Below are 20,505 nucleotides of genomic sequence, written 5' to 3' on the forward strand. Positions count from 1 at the left end.
ATCAATGAAAACAAAAGCTAGTTCTTTTAAAAGACCAATGAATTGATGAGACTGTACCCAGGCTAAGCAAAAAGAAAAGCCTAAATTACTAATATCAGAAATGAAAGTGGTGACATGCTAAAAATCCCATGTACAGTAAAAAATCATAAAGGAATACTCAGGACAGCTCTGTGCCCACAGATTTGATAAACTACATGACATGGATCAATTGCTTGAAAGACACAATCCGCCAAAAGTCACACAACAGGAAATAGAACATTTGAATAGGCCTATATCTACTAAAAAATTTAATCAATAATTAATAGCCATCTAAAATAATTACCAGACCCAGATGGGCTCACTGGTAAATTCTAAAAACAAATTAAGAAAACGTTTACTCCAATTCTCTAAATCTCTTTCAGAAGATAGAAGCAGAAGAACTACTTTCTAATTCATTCTATAGGGCTGGAATTACTCTGATAACAAAGTGGGGAGGGATAGCATTGGGAGATATACCTAATGCTAGATGACGAGTTAGTGGGTGCAGCGCACCAGCATGGCACATGTATACATGTGTAACTAACCTGCACAATGTGCACATGTACCCTAAAACTTAAAGTATAATAAAAAAAAAAACCAGACAAAGACATTAGAAGAAAAGAAACTTAAAGACCAATATCTTTCATTAGTATAGATGCAAAATCCTGAACAACATATTCACAAATGAAATCAAACTATGTGTAAAATAGTTGGATTATACATTGTGACTAAGTAAGATTGATTGCAGGTGTACAAGGCTAATTCAACATTTGAAAATCAAAGGAATCCATCATATCAACAGGTAAAAAACAGAAAAAATCCTCAAAAAATTGCTAGCAACTCCAATTCAACAACACATTAAACAGATCACTCACCACGATCAAGTGAGATTCACCCGGGTATGCAAGTATGATTCAATATACACAAATCAATAAATGCGATACATTGCATTAACAGAACCAACAACAAAAACTGCACGATCATTTCAATAGATGCCGAAAATGTATTCAGTAAAATCCTACATCTCTTTATGATAAAAATCCTTAACACATTGGGTATAGAAGGAATATACCTCAAAACAATAAAAACCAAAATGAAAAACCCACTGCTAATATCATACTGAACAGGGAAAAATTGAAAACCTTTCCTATAAGATCTGCAGCAAGACAAGGATGCCCAGTTTCACCCCCTTTATTCAGTATCTGACTGGAAGTCCTGGCCAGGTCAATTAGGCAAGAAAAAGAAACAAAGGACACCCAAACTGGAAAGAAAGAAGTAAAATTAGCTTTGCTCACCAATGGTATAATCTTATAATCGGAAAAACCAAAAGACTCCCCTCAAAAACTACTAGAACTAATAAATGAATCAGTAAAGTTGCAGAATACAAAATGGATATAAAATATCCGTAAGATGTCTATACATCAACAGTGAAGAGTCTGAAAAAGAAATCAAGAAAGAAATCCCACTTACAATAGCTATAAGAAATATGATGTATAAAATACCTAGTAATCAATTTAATTAAAAAAGTGAAAGACTTCTACAAGGACAACTATAAAACACTGATGAGAAAAACATGAAGAACACCCACAGAAAATGGACACATATTCATGCTGATAGGTTGGAATAATTAATGTTAAAAGTACAATGCTACCCAAACAATTTACAGATTGAATGCAATCCCTGTCAAAATACCAATGTCATTCTTCACAGAAATAGAAAAAAAAAAAAAACCCTATAATTTGTATGGAACCACGAAAAACCCCAAATAGCCAAAGCGCATTATCCCTTCTTGACTGAAAACTCCCAGACAGTTGGGGCTTTTTCCTGCACAGAGATTGGCCACTTCCTGCACATCAGGAGATCCCCGCGGCCTGCGGGACCCGCCCCGCCCTCCTGCCCAGGCGCCCGCTAGGTGGTGCCTGGCTGGGCCCGACTCCGCCCGCCTCCCCACTCACTGGGAACTAACACCCGGCGCCGCTCAGACATCTCTATTCCCGCCTCTCCGACCGGGTCTCACCTCTCTCCTGGGCAGCTGCGCGGAGAACTGGGGTAGGTGTTTGACTTTGGGAGTGGTTCCCACTCGCTGGATTCTCGTTACCTGCTCCTGAGCCCAGGAAAAGGGCGGGAACCTACGAAAGGGAAGCCCAGTGAAGTGCTCAGCGCACCTGTTGCTCCAGACCTTTCCCTGGGGCTGTCCTTCTTTACTCGGTCTCTGGCGGGGGCTCCCTAAGGGCAGCGACTTGGCTGCACTTGGCTGGGTGCCCTATGGGTCCAGGCGCGGGGAGGGGAGGCCAGGGCGAATGGGCGCGGAGCTGGGGGGTGAAAGTCCTGCCTGGGCTCCACTCATCCTGCAGGAGCTGGAAGTAGGTACAGACAATGAGGCCTCCCACCCTGGTGAAGTTTATGTTGGGCGCTGGAAGGGGCTGTGAGGCCTAGGACCTCCAGGAAAAACAACAGCAGCAGTATTTATTTGTCGGTACCGAAACTCGTATGCTCTCAGTATTCAGAATTTGTACTTGACATTCCTCCTCCTTTAAAAGAAACCAGGAGAGGCGTTGATAGTATGTTTTTGGACTGGAAAAAAATCAAAGTGAGGACACTGTTGCCAGAAAGCAAAAATGTTGGGATAGTGTAAAAAGAAAGTAACCGATTTACAGAGATTCCCAGTAGACAAGTTGTGAGAATTTGCTCAAGAACAAAAACCAGTTTGTGTTAATTGAAATACATGTTACAACAAAGCCAAGAAAGAGTCCTTTAGTAAATTCAGATAAAACAAGTAAGATGGGCCAGGCGCGGTGGCTCACGCTTGTAATCCCAGCACTTTGGGAGGCTGAGGGGGGCGGATCACGAGGTCAGGAGTTCGAGACCCAGCCTGGCCAATATGGTGAAACCCAGTCTCTACTAAAAATACAAAAATTAGCCGGGTGTCGTGACATGGACCTGTAGTCCCAGCTACTCAGGAGGCTGAGGCAGAAGAATCGCTTGAACCTGGGAGGCAGAGGTTGCAGTGAGCCGAGATTGCACCACTGCACTCCAGCCTGAGGGACAAAGCGAGACTCTCTCTCTCAAAAAAAAAAAAAAAAAAAAAAAAAAAAGTAAGATGAGTTTAAAGGAGGCAGGAAATAATTTCAATAATGTTTACAAGAAGTGCTGTGTGATGATTCATATACGACTGCTGTGTAGGAATTGTGACTATAGGCACCTAGGTTGACAGGCACAGTGGTTACAAAAACCAACCTGAAGGCCTAAATATTAAACCAGGAGACTTTGAAAGCCAACTCGTGGATAGAACTCTGTGTTACACAAATCAGATGCACGAGAACCTCAAATAGTATTTCATTTCAAGGGAAGGTATTTGGCAAAAAAAAAAAAGCAAATTTAATAGTTGTCTTTGCAAAATCCCAATGTAGGACCAAACCGCAAAATGGTCCTTACATTTGTTTGGCTTTAAAAAGCAGTATGACCTGAAAAGTAGCAGTGTCAGGTCAGTCAGACCCCATGTCCCAACCATCAATCTGGCAGCCCCATCCTATTGTTTTTGTGAATAGGAGATGGTCTGTTATTAATTTAACCCCAGAAAAGTATTAAAATAAGCATTACCATCACCCTAGGAAATATAAAAAGATAGAGTGAAGATAAAGTGTATAAAACCCACAGTATTACTAGTGGTGTGCTAGAAATAAGTTTTATAATCACTGTTGTACAGTTGTATTTTAAAACATGTTTGAAAGTCTTAGGAGAATCTAGTTTACCAGATTTATAAGTGTTGATTTATTCAGTTTATTATTGTACAAATGCTTATATTAATGATATAGTTGTTAACTTTGTAAGTTTGTTCTTTAAAGTGATTACATCTTTAAAACATCTGATACATTAAGCTTTATCATCAATGCTTAAATGTTTAAAATAACGTATTTGCTGTGTTAGCAGTGTGCTTTAAAGTTTAAGGAAAACAATTTGTTTACCAAATTAACAAGAAATTAATTGATCATTGACTAAATAAGGTATAATAATAGAAAAAATTGTTCTCTGTTTATGAAAATTCTGCTTCGGGAATGAAAATCTTACAGACTAAATAAACCTGCACTCACCAGCAGGGGGGAAACTGTGGGAGATGAGAAATGGGAGTGATAGATTACTCATATGTGGTTGAGCATATGAAGAAATTACTGAAAGAGCTTGAGTGATCTGTAGAATATTTGGTGGGAGGGGAATTTGCCGTAGATTTTTAAAAAGTGAAAACAAGAAAAGAGGGGAAGGCAATAGTGACATAAGGAAAAACAGACGTGTAAAAAAAGCAATGCATCCATTATTCATTAATTGGCTTAGCAGTGAATCCTATTTAGTTGCAATAAGGCAAACACTTGGAGAGAGGAAGTGAAGTACGGTAAGTGATAAAAGAAAATTAATCATCAGCCCTAAATTAGGAAGGCAATTTATAATGTCAAAAATTGTGGGGTTAAAAATAGTCATATACACAATTATTTCTAAATATGAAAGTAAATACCAAGAGAAAGGGTGCACTGAGGTTTGTTTCTGGGGAGTTGGGAGTAGTGGGAAGACACTGGTTGATTTGTGTAAGATCTCGCCTAGTGTTATCTCACTTTTCAACTACATGCAAGTCCATTAATTTCATAAAAGCACAACGACCAAATGACACTGAAACAAATATAGGCACATTGTAGGGAAAATAGCAAAGGATATAAATAAAATTAGAATTACTCATTATCCAGAAATATGTGATGTTCAGTGTTTCCCTGTAGTCTTTTTATCTATGAATTATACTTACATGTAACTTTATTCTTAATTTATACTTAATATTGTATTTTCTCATGGCATGACTGTGATTTTTAATATCTCCATTTATATTCAATCATGGATTTGACAGAATCTAACTGGTTCTCTGTTGCTGGGTATTTAAATATTTTCTCTGTAGCATATAAAGTGCTTCAGTAGTCATCTTTCTGCATACTGTTTTTATCAGTACTTGTGAGCTTTATCTTTAGTGAAATTCTTTGAAATGGAATTTTTCATCCTAAAGGTATAAATATTTTCATGGCATTTTCTTTTTCCTACCCTTCCACCCTCCCTGTGTTCCTTCCTTCGTTTATAAAAACATAATTCTAAGTTACATTCTGAAAATATTGGTGTCCCAATTTACATAATCACATATGGAATATAGGAGGGAATACCTATTTTACCAGTATTGGAAATCAATAGTTTTTCTCCTTACAAATTTCATGTTTTAAGCAAGTAACTTTCTTGCTTTCTGCTGCTGCTTTTGTTATAAGTCCTTATACCATGGTGATTAAGAGGAGCCCTGGAACCACAAAGACCTGGTTTCTAATGCCTACTTTTCTGTTTGTAGTTGAGTGATCTCAGGCACAACAGACTTAAACAGTGAAGGCTCAATTTCTTTGCTTGTAAAGTGCAGACATTCACTCACAGCACCTACCTCATCAGCTTGTATGGATTAAATGACATCTTGTAAGAAAAGCCCTAGTGTAGTTTTTGTGTGTACCTATTTGTTCAATGAAAACAAGTATCCATTTAACTAGTAATAAATAGAGTGAAAAGTAAATACACATGTAAGCCTATATTAATGTAATCTTGTTTAAAAATCCATTGTTTCAGGCTCACCGTCATGGATGCTCTATCAGAAGCAAATGGCACATTTGCATTAAACCTTTTGAAAAAGCTAGGGGAAAACAACTCAAACAACTTATTTTTTTCCCCATGAGCATATCATCAGCCTTGGCCATGGTTTTCATGGGGGCAAAGGGAAACACCGCAGCTCAGATGTCTCAGGTACGTAAAGCCACTTCAAGACAACAATAAATGCTATCAATTTATCAGTTGAGCTGGACTTCTGCATTTCAAGTCTCGAAGAAATTCCTCCTTTAACAGACAACTCTGGTAGTCTCACAGGATGTGGATGGAGAATTGGCAGGATGGAGCCTGTTTTCAAGGCCTGACCTTCTTGGTGACCTGGGGTCACTCATGTGGGTGCTTCTGCAGGCAACTGGGCTAGAAGGTCCAAGAAGATACCACTCCCATGTCTGGGCCTTGGTGCTGGCTAGTGGATGGGCCCTCAGTTCCCTAAAAGCAAGTCTTTCCATTTCTCCTTTTATGTGGTCTTTCCTCAGGATAGCTTGGGCTTCTTGACCATGGTAGCTGGGTTACAAGAGAGGGAAAGTGGAAGCTGCCAGACTTTTTAAGGGCTAAGCCTGGAACAGAGCCAGTTCTGCATTCTGCTGTTTAGAGCAAGTCACATGGCCAGCCCAGATTCTAAAGAAGGGGAGAGAGACTCCATCTTTTAGTGTCAGGAGCACCATGTGTATGCAGAGACAGGACACATGGTTGGCAGCTGCGTTTTTAGACCAAGTATCATAAATAGCACAAGAAATCCGAGTCATTTTGTTAGGGTTTGCAAAAGGCATATCCACTTATACCAATACTTAGATAACATTCGTTTCTTTTAGGATGTGCTTATAGGGAGGCCTGAGAAGAGGCATAGGTAGGCAGACAGGGTTGCTTTTGAGACACTCTCTATCTTTTATTAGATTGATCATCTTTTAAACTGTAGTAAGCATCTGTAAATCTCATATTGCTGAGTTTACTGTTGTGCCTATATTTTGAAGTCACAGAATACTGAGAATGTGTATGTTTATTATTATTTTATTTTCAGGCACTTTGTTTTAGTAAAATTGGAGGTGAAGATGGAGATATTCACTGAGGTTTTCAGTCACTTCTTGTTGCAATTAACAGAACTGACACTGAATATGTGCTTAGAACTGCCAACGGGCTCTTTGGAGAAAAGTCTTATGATTTCCTCACAGTAAGTCATACTTGTTTATTAGGAAAATAAAGATAGCAATGTGGTGGGAAGTAGGAGAATGAATGTGGGCTATGAATTCTTGCAGGTGGTCCTGAACTCAGAACTCCACGCACGAATCTCACACGCATCTTGTGATTCAGTTTGATCATCTGTAGCACAGGCTATATAGCAAATACCGTTCAGAATTTTGTGAAGCTTTAATGAGATAATCTTCATAAAAGAACTGACACAGAGCGTAACACAGTTGAAAATGAATCAGCCAAAACAAAGATGTGGTGAAAATGACTGTTTCTAGTCATTGCTTTGCAGATATTTTTAATTTTCTATGCATGATGACACTATAATGTATGCATTAAATAGTTTGACTAGATTTTTCAGCAATGAAAATCTTTTAAAACTAATTTTGGCTAATTACACTGGTTGCATTCGCTGACAATGCTTTCATGACTTTTCTAGTTTTTGAAAAGAAAAGTACTGAAGTAATTTCTTGTTATTTAAAAACACAAACAACACATATAAACCAAGAGATGTCATCAGCTTCTTTCTTATGCCACAACTCCCCTTTTTAACGTTAGAGCTTTCATAGATTTGATGTTTCCTCCTTCACATACAAAAACTTTGCTTCATGAGTTTTTCTCCTATGTAATGTTATTGTACTATGCATATTGTTTTATACTTTGTTAGCTTTTCCTTAAAAATATGTCCTAAATTCCTTCCATCTCAGTATACGTGGATCTGTATTACTCTTTTTAACCCTTGTCTGGTATTCCTAAGTATGGCTGTACCATGGTATAATAGACCTTTCTTGCATTGACGAGTACTTAAGCTTATTTACTCTGGCCCATTACAGACAGGAGTATTTCTTTACACAGTTTTGTGCATATGTGTATGAGTTACTATCTAAAATGGATTTGTAGAAGGGAGGAAGGGAATGAAGCTTTGAGGTTTTCATAAATATTGCCAAATTGCTCTCCACAGTTTTGTAGCCATTTACATTCTACAGGGGGTATTTATAGGATCCTCAGTTCCACCCACCATCAGCAGAACTGCATAATGTTAACCTTTAAAACTTTTGGAAGGGTGGGGCCAAGATGGCCGACTAAAAGGAGCTCCTGATGCTGGCGTCACCGAGAGGAAACAAAAGGGGTAGTGAACACTGACCCTGAAAGCCGATCATCTGAGAAACCATGTCGAGATCCATCTAGGCAGCAGGGGAACACACAGAGCAGACAGGAGTGAATCTGGGCACCAGCCTGTCTGGGATCAGTGCGGTCAGGAGGACCCCTACAAAATGGGGAAGGATGAGTGAATGAGAGTTCCTAGTGGGATTCACACTGTCCACAGGGACCTATGCAAGACTGGGAATGGGAGAATCCTCCTGTCCCCACTGCATTTCCCCACTGTGCTTTTAGACTGGGGCAGAGTGCCACCTGGACGTTTTCCAGGGGTAATTCTGGAGTCCAGGGGGACCTCAACAAGCCTTGGGCCCTGTAGCAGACCAGCACCAAAGCCATAGCCCCAATAGAGGCCACAGTTGTGGTTCCTGGGAGAAGTAAGATTGCTCTACCCCCTCCTAGGAAATAACATTCTGGACACAGGATTTGGCAAATATTTTATGACAAAGATGCTAAAAGCAATTGCAACGGAAACAAAAATTGAGATATGGGACATAAGTAAACTGAAAAGTTCTGCAGGGCAAAAGAAACTATCAACAGTGTAAACAGACAACCTATAGAAATGGAGAAAATATTTGCAAACTATGCCTCTGATAGAGGTCTAATATCCAGAATCTATTAAAAAAAAAACTTAAACAAATTTACAAGCAAAAACCAAACAACACAACTCCATTAAAAAGTGGCCAAAGGACATGAACAGACACTTTTCAAAAGATGACATATGCGTGGCCAACAAGCCTAGGAAAACATTGCCAACATCACTAATCATTAGAGAAATTCAAATCAAAACCATGGTGAGATACCATCTCACACCATTCAGAATGGCTGTTATTAAAATGTCAAAAAACAGATGCTGGTGAAGCTGCACAGAAAAGAGAACACTTCCATGCGGCTGGTGGGAATGTAAATTAGTTCAGCCACTGTGGAAAGGACTTTGGTGATTTCTCAAGAAAATTAAAAGAGAATTGCCATTTGACCCAGCAATCCCATTATTGAGTACATACCTGAAGGAATAGAAATCATTCTACCATAAAGACACATATGTTCATTGCAGCACTATTCACAATGGCAAAAACATGGAATCAACCTAAATGCCCATCAATAGTAGACTGGATTAAAAAAATGTGGTACATATACACCACGAAATACGATGCAGCCATAAAACAGAATGAGATCATGTCCTTTGCAGCCACAGAGATGGAACTGGAGGCTATTAATCATAAGCAAGCTAATACGGGAGTAGGAAACCAAATACCACATGTTCTCATTTATAAGTTGGAGGTAAACATCCAGTACATATGGTCACAAGGAAAGGAATAACAGATATGGGGGCTTACTTGAGGGAGAAGGGTGTGGGGAGGGTGAGGATTGAACAACTACCTATCGGGTACTAGGCTTATTACATGGTTGATGAAATAATCTGTATACTAAACCCCTGAAACATGAAATTTGCCTATATAACAAGCTTGCTTAGGTATCCGTGAACCTAAAATAAAGTTTTTAAAAAAGAATCTGAGATGGAATATTTACAACATATGTGATAGGGAAGGGTTAATACAAAACAAGAGAAGCAACAAAAAAAATAAAAACTTTTGATTATAAATGGGATTCAACACTTTTATGTGTATTGAGAATTTCTATCTCTTCTGTGAATTGCCTATTTATACATCCTCTTACACATTTTTCTATGGGGTTGTATGTCTTTTTCTTATTGACTTATAAGAATTATTTTTGTAGAGGATATCTCTCTTACTGTGATATGTATTTTTTCAAACTTGCTTTCGACTCTAAATTAATTGTTTGCAAACAGATTGGTATAAAGTGAAGGTGGTAAGACATAAAAGTGAAATATTTATAAGATTTGTATATGATATTGTGATTTTACAACTTCACTTATTTTACTAGTCTTAGCACTATTTAGTTTATTGCCATCTTTTTACTAGTTTACTAGTTTTCTATATAAAGACAACCAAAATGTTAACAACCAAATATCAATTCGTGGTGGATATTTTGAAAGAAAAGCATTGATATTTAAAATGTTATTTTGATATTGGAATATAAATTAAAAAGATGAGAAATATTTGTAAACCATTTCAGATTAATTTATTATTTATTCTTATTTTCAAGAATCCCATACCAATAGCAATATATAATTACATGTTCTTTTTGTTTGATTTGCCACACTTTGTCAAATAGTAACTTAAAATAGCAGACAGTTGTTTAAAAACACGTTTAAGAGATGGAAAGATCACCTAGGCGTGCAAGAAGTCATCAATATGTGATTCATCAGTTTGCCTTCAGATTATTTTCTTACACTGAGAGATTTAAATAATTTCCAAACCACTGAAAAATAGGCAGAGGCAGCAATTTTGGAAAAGCATGAATTATGGGAGGATTAAGTGAAATAGTGTACATCGATCAGTTATGTGGTACTGAGAATTCAAAAATGTTACATGAAAAGGTCATATTTCATCAGGACTTCACAGTTATCTTGTGAGGTGTAGCTATTACTGCTTCCTTGTTCTACAGGAGAGAACATGGAGGCATAAACAGAGGAAGCAAATATTTGAAGGTCACACAACTAGTAAGTTGCAGAACTTGTGTTCCTAACTACTGTCACATTTCCTCTCCATGCCATACTGATACAGAAGTATAAAATTCCAAAGTAAAAGCAAAATTATGGAAAGGGAAATTAAATATTTAGCTGTGAGCAGTTTGAGAGAAAGATTGGGAAACAATTCTATAATGCATGGTCCATAAATTAGTTGTTTCAGCTCATTTAATTTCCACCAAATGTTCTGCTTTTATATGGCATAGTGTAGGTTTCTGTTAAGATCATTATAATTCTACAGAATATATTAACTAAATATAGTTTGAACTTTTTTGGAAAGTTGATCATAGTTTGAAACACCCATAATGCTATGCATTATGTACATGAGTATAAGGTTTCCATGAAATTAATCATTCAGTTCCTCAGTCCAACTAGCTATTAATATATTTCAAGTGCTCAATAGCCTATGTGGCACCGCTCTGGACATTGCAGATTTACAACATTTTCATCATCCCAGAAAGTTCCGATGGACACTGCTGGTCTAAGATTGTATATGTTTCCCATGTAATTTATGGAACAACAGACTCATATTTATATTCTGTTGTTCTAAAATGTAGAGGCAAATGTAGCACTTGCTGTGTTAATCCTCACTCAACAAATTTAATAGTTTACAGGAGTGACAGCTTCTATAGTCACCATTTGTAAAAAAGAAAAAAAAAGAATTTATTTTCTAAAGCAATTTTAGGTTCACAGAAAAATTGAGCAAAAGGTACATGCATAGTCCCTCCTGTGATTAACATCCCCTAGTACAGTCATGGGGGACAGCTTTCTTGTTTCTACCTTGGCCGGTTAGGAATAAAGCTGTTATGAATATTTGTGTGCAGGTTTTATCAGCTCCTTTGGGTAAATGGTAAGGGTCATGATTGCTGGATCATATTTTTAGTTTTATAAAAAAACTTCCACACTGTCTTCCAAAGTGACTATACAATATTGTATTCCCACCAGCAATGAATGAGAGTTCCTGTTACTCCACGTTTTCACCAGCATTTAGTGTTGTCAGTGTGTTTTCACTTTCATTTAGTTCAAACTGTTTTTAATATCACTTGAGATTTCTTCTGTGATTCGTGTGTTATTGAATCTCCGAGTACTTTTGGAATTTTCAGCCATCTTTCTCTTATTGATTTCTAGTTTAATTCGTTATTGTCTGAGAGCAGACGTTGCATGATTTCTATTATTTTAAATTTGCTATGTTGTGCTTTGTGGCCCAGAATGTGGTCTCTTTTGGTAAATGTTTCATGTAAGCTTGAGAAGAATATAGATTCTACTCTTGTTGGATGAAGTAGTCAATAGATATCAATTATATCTAGTTACTTGATGTTGTTCTTGAGTTCAACTATGTTCTTTACTAATTTTCTGCTTGCTGGATCTGTTCATTCCTGATAGAGGGATATTGAAGTCTCCAGTTATAATAGTGGATTCATCTATTTCTCCTTTCAGTTCTATTAGTTGTTGCCTTATGTGTCTTGATGGTCCACTATTAGGTGCTTACCTATTAAGGATTTCTATGTCTTCTTGGAGATTTCTCAGTGTTTTAAATTATCTCATTGATGGGTGTACTGCCACTCTCATGAAGGATCCAGCAGTTGATGAAAATCACTTGATATGCAGCCCACCGCGTTGCTTAGTTTATGAGCTAAGAATAGGAATAGCTGAAAAGAATTTGGACTTTAGGTTAATTCCTCATCTTTATTTGCAAATTATATATGGTAAATCATAAAATTATTGATTTTCTGATGTGGCACAATGAAGAAGCAAGCCAGTGATATTAGTTGTTTCTGTAGCTGTGAAATTATGTTTTTTGGTTTTTCCTAGGGTTTTACAGATTCCTGTGGCAAATTCTACCAAGCAACGATAAAACAGCTAGACTTTGTGAATGATACAGAGAAGTCCACAACACGTGTAAACTCCTGGGTTGCTGATAAGACTAAAGGTGAAAATATATTGTTATTCTATTTTGATAATATTTTAAACAGTTTTATAGTCAGTTCTTTACAAAACTGTCAAATATAAAAAGGAGTCCATTTTTCTCTAAACAACTATGCAAACATTAAAACCTTTCTTTGGAAATATTGCCAACTCGTAGACCTTTTCTCTAGCTTTAGCTTTTCCCTTATCAAGTATCTGTGATGTCTCTCTAGATGAAATAATCTCTTCCAGGTTTTTTTGCTTGTTAATATTAGGTAGTTTTTCTTTTCACAAATAGCGTTAAAATTTGAATTTAAAAATTTCTAGCTGTCTCCCTCACTGGTATTGCCATACTGTATGGTTTACAGGCTTGAAATGCAACTGCTGTGATCAGTGATAAGGGAACACACTGATGATTTAGATTGAATAGGGAGAGTTATATTGTTTTCTAGGGCACAGCTAAAAAGACATTCCATCAACCCCCTTGCAGCCAGAAAGACCCTGAGCCCTCAGAACTTCACTGACACAACCCATATTTTCTTTCCATAACTGGCCAACTTTTCCCTTTGTACCAAAGCCAGCTACTTAGCTTCAGGGAGAGAATGAGACTGAAGATTACAAGGAGACATCCACATTATATGTGGGCTGAGAGAGGAAAGAGGGAGTATCAGAGGTTGCCGGGTTTGCTACTCTCATTCCTCTTCCTCCTCTGCCCAACACTTGGACTTGGAAAGAAGTCTGAAAGGTGGGGAATAATCAGCCCATATGATTCTTCCACTGCAGAGAGAGCCTCTGAGTGTTACAGCCAGGAGCGACAGGGTGGCACCCTCTTCCTCAGGGAAACACACACCTCTTTGCACTGCCTTGTGAATAGTCCAGTCAAGTGGAGTAAGAGGTGGGAGTGGGGAGTGTAAATGGAGTAACCTCTAAGTATCCAAGCAGGAGGGTGTTTTTTTTTTCTCTCTTTCCTGGAATGAGGATAATCAAATCATTTCAATATGAATTATGAAAATGAATGATAATGGTTTTATCTGTTATAGAAATATAATATAATCAGACTTTAGCCATGTAAATCATAAAACATAGAGATAACAATATGCATATTGTTCCTAGAGGGTCTTGTGAAATTTTGTTTGTCATATTCTCTTTGAAGAGTTATCATTCAATATTTTATTTCTGTCTTGTAAAGCCTGAAAGCTCATGTGCTGCCTTGACATATTTGGGCTTCTCAGGGCCTCAGAGGCCTGGCCATGAAGTCCCCTGCTCTTGTCAGATATGAGAACCCTATTCACCCACTGAGCAGGAAGGCTCTTCCCCCTTCTAAGTTCCCCTACCAGGCAGTCAGCTGTACCCTCCCTGGGTCTCAACGTGGCTCACTTCCCTCCAGCCTGGAAAATTATTCAAACAAGCCTGTCACATCTGGAGGAGCCAGGAATTGCCTCTTCCTCTTGTTACTGCAAAGCCTGCCTTCCACAGCCCCTACTGGTTCACTCTATTCCCAAATGCAACTCTCCTGTGACCCCGCATGGCATGTGGTGACCTCCCTCCCTGTGAGCAGTTGTGACTAATAAACTGCTGCCAATTTCATCTGTCCAGTGTGTCCTGCTATGTGTCTGGTTATCTCCTACTATTTAGTGGGGGAGATCCCTCCTTCACCAACAAGGTGAATATGAGATAATCAAAACAGCTACAATTCCGTGAAAGGTCCAGCCTCCCAAATAATAATTCCATGTGTTTTGTGAAACTGCACTAAGACATTTCCCTTACACTATGTAGTGTTTCTTGTAAGTATCCACAAAGTGAGTTCCATTTAGAATTGAATTCTAGGAAAAAAAGTTGATCTGACCTCCTCAGATATGTTTACTGAATACCTTCTTTGCATTGGACATTTTGCATAGATTATTTAATCCTCAGGGATAATAAACCCATGAGAAATCTGAGACTCAGAAGTTAAGTAGCTTGAACAAGTTCTTGTAGCTAGCAACGAGGTAGAATGTGGATCCAATGTCTGGTAATGCCCAAAACTGGAAAATTACTCAAACAAGCCTGGTACATCCAGAAGAGCCATGGGTAATCTCTTCCTTTTGTTATTGTGAAACTTACCTATATCAGCTCCTACCAGAAGGGCAGCTGTCAGCACAGTGCAGGAAGAGTAGGGACCAGAAACCTGTCTCCCTTTAACATGAAGTCTGATTTCTTTGGCTGTGTTATCCCATCTGAAAAGTGGAACTCAGAAACTTCCGGCACCAAAAGCACATCATCCTGGATCCAGGGATGAGCATCCTGGGATATGGAGCTAAAGTCAGGTGCATCTGGGCGCTATGAACTCTGCAAGCATTGCTGCCCCCTCCAGGAGTCCTGAATGGAGGTCCTGAGAGCCTTCACTCCTCCTATGCTTCAATAAGTGGGAACTCTAAGGCTCTTGCATCCCTCTTCTCAAAGAGGGCTGCAGGGCCACAGTTGAAAAGGAGAGGTCCAAAGCATGGGATGGTTTGGAGACTGAGAAGATGGAGGCAGTACCTTCATGAAGTACTCCTCCAGAAGCTGATGCGCTTCTGCATGTGAAACGTGGCCTTTCCTTTCCTGAGCTGAAGCTTCTGTGTTGAAGGAGATGGAGGGGGCAGAGGACTCGAGGGAGGTTTCCAGTCCTGAGGGCTTGCTGCACAAGCTGACGTTGATCTGATACTCACAGATCATAGCATGGACCATGCACACCTGATTGGCATATCTAGTGGCTGTTGGGGAATGCAGCATAAAATTCCTCTCCCACCAATACTAGTGTTGACTTCAGATGTAGTTTTCTTTCTTTCTTTCCTCTTTCTTTTTCTTTCTTTCTTTCTTTTTCTTTCTTTCTTCTTTCTTTCCTTTCCTTCTTTCTTCTCTCTCTCTCTTCTTTCTCTCTCTCTCCCTTCCTTCCTTCATTGCTTCCTTCCTTCCTTCCTTCCTTCCTTGCTTCCTTCCTTCCTTCTTTCCTTGCTTCCTTCCTTCCAAGACAGAGTATCGCTCTGTCACCCAGGCTGGAGTGCAGTGGTGCAATCTCAGCTCATTGTAACCTCCGCCTCCTGGGTTCAAGCATGTCTCCTGCCCCAGCCTCCCGACTAATTTTTGTATTTTTAGTAGAGACGGGGTTTCACCATGTTGGCCAGGCTGGTCTTGAACTCCTGTCCTCGTGATCCACCACCTCGGCCTCCCAAAGTGCTGAGATTACAGACATGAGCCACCGCGCCAGGCCGGAAGTAGTTTGCTTTCTCTAGCTGCTTGTGACCAAGCATACAATGCTTTACCAGTGAATTCCTTACATATTGTCCTTGAGATGAAGGATTCTGGAGAGGATCAGGAAAAGAGACAGATTCACTAGTTATCATCCAGATTTAATGACAGGCTTGCCTAAGAACTCCATTCATTGCTGTGCCAGATATCAATTTATTGTCTATCAGCTCTAAATCTACCTTTGTGGACTTTGTGATAGTAAACCTGGATCCTGTAACAAGAACTTGACTGACTGGCCCAGTGTTCGGCTTTGCCAATAGAGGGAGCTGGAGAGACACGGTAAGAAGATAGCAGTAGAAATGCACTTTCTGGATTCTGATATTCTTAGGATTATTCAGTGTAGGCACCCAGCAGCTCACTTGGTCATCTGTAGCCACATTCTCAGGGAATGCTTTCTCCACACAATGGCCATTTCTGCATTTGGTCAACATGCAACCTCTGGCAACTATATCCCTACCAGGCATTTGCTTCTATGGACCAGCCCCAGCCTGCCCACACCCTCCAGTAAGGACATATGGCTTCTCATAAGCCAGCTTTGGCCATCTGGCAAGTTTCATAGCCACTGCAGACTGCATGTTCCTGTGGCAGCCACACCTTCAAAGAGCTCTGAATATCAGCCTTGGGACATTCAGTCATGTTAGTTTGCTCAGGTGGGTATAATAAAATACCATAGGCTGGGTGTGGTGGCTCATGCCTGTAATCCCAGCACTTTGGGAAGCCGAGGTGGGCAGATCACCAGAGGTCAGGAGTTAGAGACCATCCTGGCCAACATGGTGAAACCCCATCTCTACTGAAAATACAAAACTGAAAACAAAAACAAAAAAATTAACTGGGCATGGTGGCACCTGCCTATAGTCCCAGCTACTCAGGAGGCTGAGCCAGGAGAATCGCTTGAACCCAGGAGGCAGAGGTTGCAGTGAACCAAGATCATGCCACTGCACTTCAGCTTGGGCAACAGAGTGAGACACTGATTCAAAAAATAAAAATAAAATACCATAGACTGGGCAGTTTAAGCAACTGACATTTCTCAGAGTTTTGGAGGCTGGGAAGTCCAAGATCAGGCTGCCAGGAGATTTGGTTTCTGAAGAGGGCTCTAGTCCTGGTTTGCAGAAGGCCACCTTTTAGCTATGTTCACATGGCAGGGAGAGCAATTTATCTCTTCTTCTTCTTTTAATGCCACTAATTTCTTCAAGAGGGCCCAACCCTCCTGACTTTATTTTACCCCAATCAACTCCCAAAGGCCCTATCTCCAGAAACTATCATCTTAGGGGTTAGGGCTTTTACATAAAAATTTTGTGAGGACATAATACAGTCTATGACATATGTCTTTTCCTAAGTCTTTAGTTCTTTTTTTTCCACTTACCCCAAGACATGAAGTGACAATTTCTCTTTTGTACCTTCTACATCTGCTGCCATTATAGTATTTTTAAAAAAATCTATTACTTAATAATTCTTTATATTAATTCTCTTCTCTTCAAATCTCTGATATAGTTTGTTTGCAAAGTGAACACTGCCTGATGTAACTGAATAAGCATCTCTCACACTATTATGAAAGAGTGTGGCAGAGATTGAAGTCCACAGTGTGGGTCTACCAAACACATTCTGGCTTGAGGGTATGCAGATATTAGAAAAACTACTCCATTAAAAACTGAAAATTCTGAGATTAATGCTGAACCAGACAGGACACTAGAACAAGTGGCATGAACTCACACTGTTTCAACAATCAGTGGTAACTCTATTGATAAGCTAAAATCTGAGAGGATATCAGGGATCTCCTATTCAACTTTCCTATCTGCAACACATTCAATCAAAGCACGAAAAGATACGTTTAGAAACCAAAGAGATCTTTCTAATTCCCTCCAAATTCTTTGTCACTTAATACTTCCCCTTAACCCCCTTCAAATTAATGGAGAGACTGACAATTCACTAATGAGGGACTAATGGCAGTTTCCAGGCAATGCCATATCAGGAGCCTTTTTTTCTTTTATAAGTTCCTTGAAATACATTACCAGGCATATTAATGTAATGCTTTCCACATTAAGGTCCACTGGGTTCTCCATACCCTTGATCAGCAGAGGCTTTACAACATGTATGTTTCATTGCTTACATTTGTCTTGGTAACAATCTAGACATTTTCATATAAGCATTGTCTTTGTCTGTTTTGTGTTGCTATACAGGAATACCTGAGGCTGGGTAGTTTATAAAGAAAGGAGGCTTATTTGGCTTATATTCTGCAGACTATACAAGAGGTATGGCACTGGCATCCCCAGGCTTCTGGAGAGGGCTTTTGTGCTATGTCAAAAGACATTGAACCTCAGGAGGCGGAGGTTGCAGTGAACCTTCATTGAACCTGCAGGTTCAATGAGGGAAAGGTCAAAGGGGATGCAGGCACATGCGAAGAGGGACCAAACACGGGGAGAAACCTTACTTTATAACAACCCACTCTTGGAGGAATTAATCCATTCCATGAGAGCTAATTGTACCTCACTGACTACCAGGAGAACAGGACCAAGGCTTTCACAAGGGATCCACCCACATGACACAGACACCTCTCCCTAAGTGGAACACTGGCACAGCAGGGACTGAATCGCAGTGTGGGTTTTGGTGGAGACAAAAATCCACACCCAAACCACAGCCATTATGTTTTGGATGGTCCAGACATCCACTTTATAACTCAGTAATCTTTTGAATTTAGGATTGTGCTGTTAGTAAGCAGTACAAATTTGTCTGGGGAATGTTAATGAAATATGACAGAAGCAGATCCTGTAAAATTGATTCATTAACTCAAAGGACTAACCAAATAATATTCAAGAAGGTTTTAATTGTTTGAATAAAGAGAAGTGGTGGGAGAACTGAAAAGAGAATGTACTTGTGTAAATCGAATGTACCTGATAGGATAGGTACACCGGTCTCAAAAAAATTGGCACTAACGCAGTCAGAACACATTTCAAGTTAAAACTAGGAATTAACTACAGCAAAACAGCACCACAGATCACATGCACGGACACTCCATTTCATCATTTAGCCCAACTTCTCCTAGAGAGTGAACACTCCATTCCTTAAGTGTTATCACAATCGAATTAATTTTTCCTGACATTTATTTATTTCAATTAAACTCTTCTTCCATCAGTGAATATGTGAAACACTGTCCAATTGTCTTGTGACAATATTATTACTACAGGGTGTGGCAGAAAAAGCAGTTCTCTGGGAATGTGGCCATACCGACTGTAGTCTCAATTCTTCTGTGAATTCTTCATGGGACTCTGGGCAAATCACACAAACTACCTCTATTTCACCATCCTCTCCTGCAAAATATAAGGAACAGCGTCAACAATATGGTTCTTTCAAATGCTTACATTTTATGATGCTATGTTTGTTTCTCTAGCATTAATTAGCTGAAGCAAGTGTGTTTTGTTTTTGCTTTTTGTGTTTTTTTACACTTTCTCAAAACCAGGGAAGATTGCTGGGAATCTCATGGGAGATTGAGAGGTGTGGCCGGGCATATATGAAGTAACTGTTGCTAGAGTATATGGTCAGTCACTGAAGGATATTTTGGAACTCCGGTGAGACTCTTTGTTTTTTGTTTGTTTGTTTGAGACAGTCTCGCTCTGTTGCCCAGGCTGGAGTGCAGTGGCACAATCTCAACTCACTGCAACCTCCCGAGGTTCAAGCAGTTCTCCTGCTTCAGTGCCCCCTAGTAGCTGGGGTTACAGGCACCTGCCACCACGCCTGGCTCATTTTTGTATTTTTAGCAGAGACGGGGTTTCACCATGTTGGCCAGGCTGGTCTGGAACTCCTGACCTCAGGTGATCCGCCCGCCTCGGCCTCCAAAAGTGCTGGGATTACAGGCATGAGCCACTGTGCCCTGTCCCGTGAGATTCTTTAAGGTGGAGTATTTGTGCATTTTACAGCAAGGAGTACAGAGACCTCAAATCACCCTAGGAAGCTCCAATTATGCCTGGACTCTACTTCCTTCTTGACAAGTGGAAGTCTAATTTGGAGACGGTGGTAGCTCAACCTGAGACTAGCCTAGGAGTGTGCCCTTCCTGAGGTCCACAAAGTCAGGAGCCGAGGGAGTCAGACAAAACTAGGTCAAGGTTGAGTCGGGAGTTGAGAACCAACAGATACTCCCCAGTACTGACTGAAGAGATGTGAAGTTAGGTATGAGGCAAGAAGACAGAAGATGAGGCTGAGGACAGTTTCTGAGGCACTGAATTATATACGCTGGACCTTATCAGTTACCTGTTGCGTCCCCAGTGGGCCAGGGTGAAGGCTTCATGAGTGGGGAGCCTGTTCAGGCTCACTCTGAAATTGGGCTTTAGTTATTCTGAGAGATGGGTTTCCCTTCAGGGCCCAGCATTTAAATTGTCCATACTCAGAAAATAAATACAATTAATCCTCGTGAATATCGACTTGCAGACAAATTCCTTACCTAGGAAAACAGACCAGTTCTACTTTTCATTGCATTATTTCAAAAATTAGATTTGTTCATTCTTGGATTCATCTTTGATTCTTCCTGCTCCCTCTTCCTCTCATGGTCCAAGAAGTGATGCCAAATTTATGTCCTGGAAATTCCTCAAGGCCATGTCCTCCTCTCCATTTCTCCTGCCTCTGTTTCATTTCAGCTTTCCTCATCTCTCATCCATGCTGTGTCCCTAACACCTCACTGCAGGCAATGGTACCCTCCT

General features: G+C 39.7%; 2 protein-coding genes and 1 long non-coding RNA gene across 4 annotated transcripts in view; 2 read left to right on the top strand and 1 right to left on the bottom strand.

Annotated features, from left to right (window-relative positions):
- The first annotated feature begins 1,928 nt into the window (after positions 1-1,928).
- SERPINB8 (serpin family B member 8) overlaps positions 1,929-20,505 on the top strand; it is a 40,174-nt gene continuing 21,597 nt past the window's right edge. The window contains exons 1-5 of one of the 2 annotated variants that reach the window (XM_034943921.3): positions 1,929-2,067; positions 5,653-5,826; positions 6,707-6,856; positions 12,455-12,572; positions 16,017-16,096. The gene's annotated coding sequence lies outside the window, so the exon portion shown is untranslated. Of the gene's footprint in view, positions 2,068-5,652; positions 5,827-6,706; positions 6,857-12,454; positions 12,573-16,016; positions 16,097-20,505 lie in introns of those variants that run through there. The other variant, XM_063597354.1, reaches the window with a different exon arrangement.
- On the top strand, positions 5,755-14,134 carry HMSD (histocompatibility minor serpin domain containing). Its single transcript, XM_063597356.1, is given in 3 exon segments — positions 5,755-5,826; positions 6,707-6,856; positions 12,455-14,134. Coding segments are annotated over 3 exon segments (420 nt in total). The 3' UTR covers positions 12,653-14,134.
- On the bottom strand, positions 7,432-20,475 carry LOC129394630 (uncharacterized). Its single transcript, XR_010110165.1, has 3 exons — positions 20,250-20,475; positions 14,651-19,122; positions 7,432-12,291 (listed from the first exon to the last, which is right to left on the bottom strand). It is a non-coding gene; the product is annotated as an uncharacterized LOC129394630 (long non-coding RNA).

Source organism: Pan paniscus, chromosome 17, assembly GCF_029289425.2.
Source record: "Pan paniscus chromosome 17, NHGRI_mPanPan1-v2.0_pri, whole genome shotgun sequence".
Taxonomy (NCBI): Eukaryota; Metazoa; Chordata; class Mammalia; order Primates; family Hominidae; genus Pan; species Pan paniscus.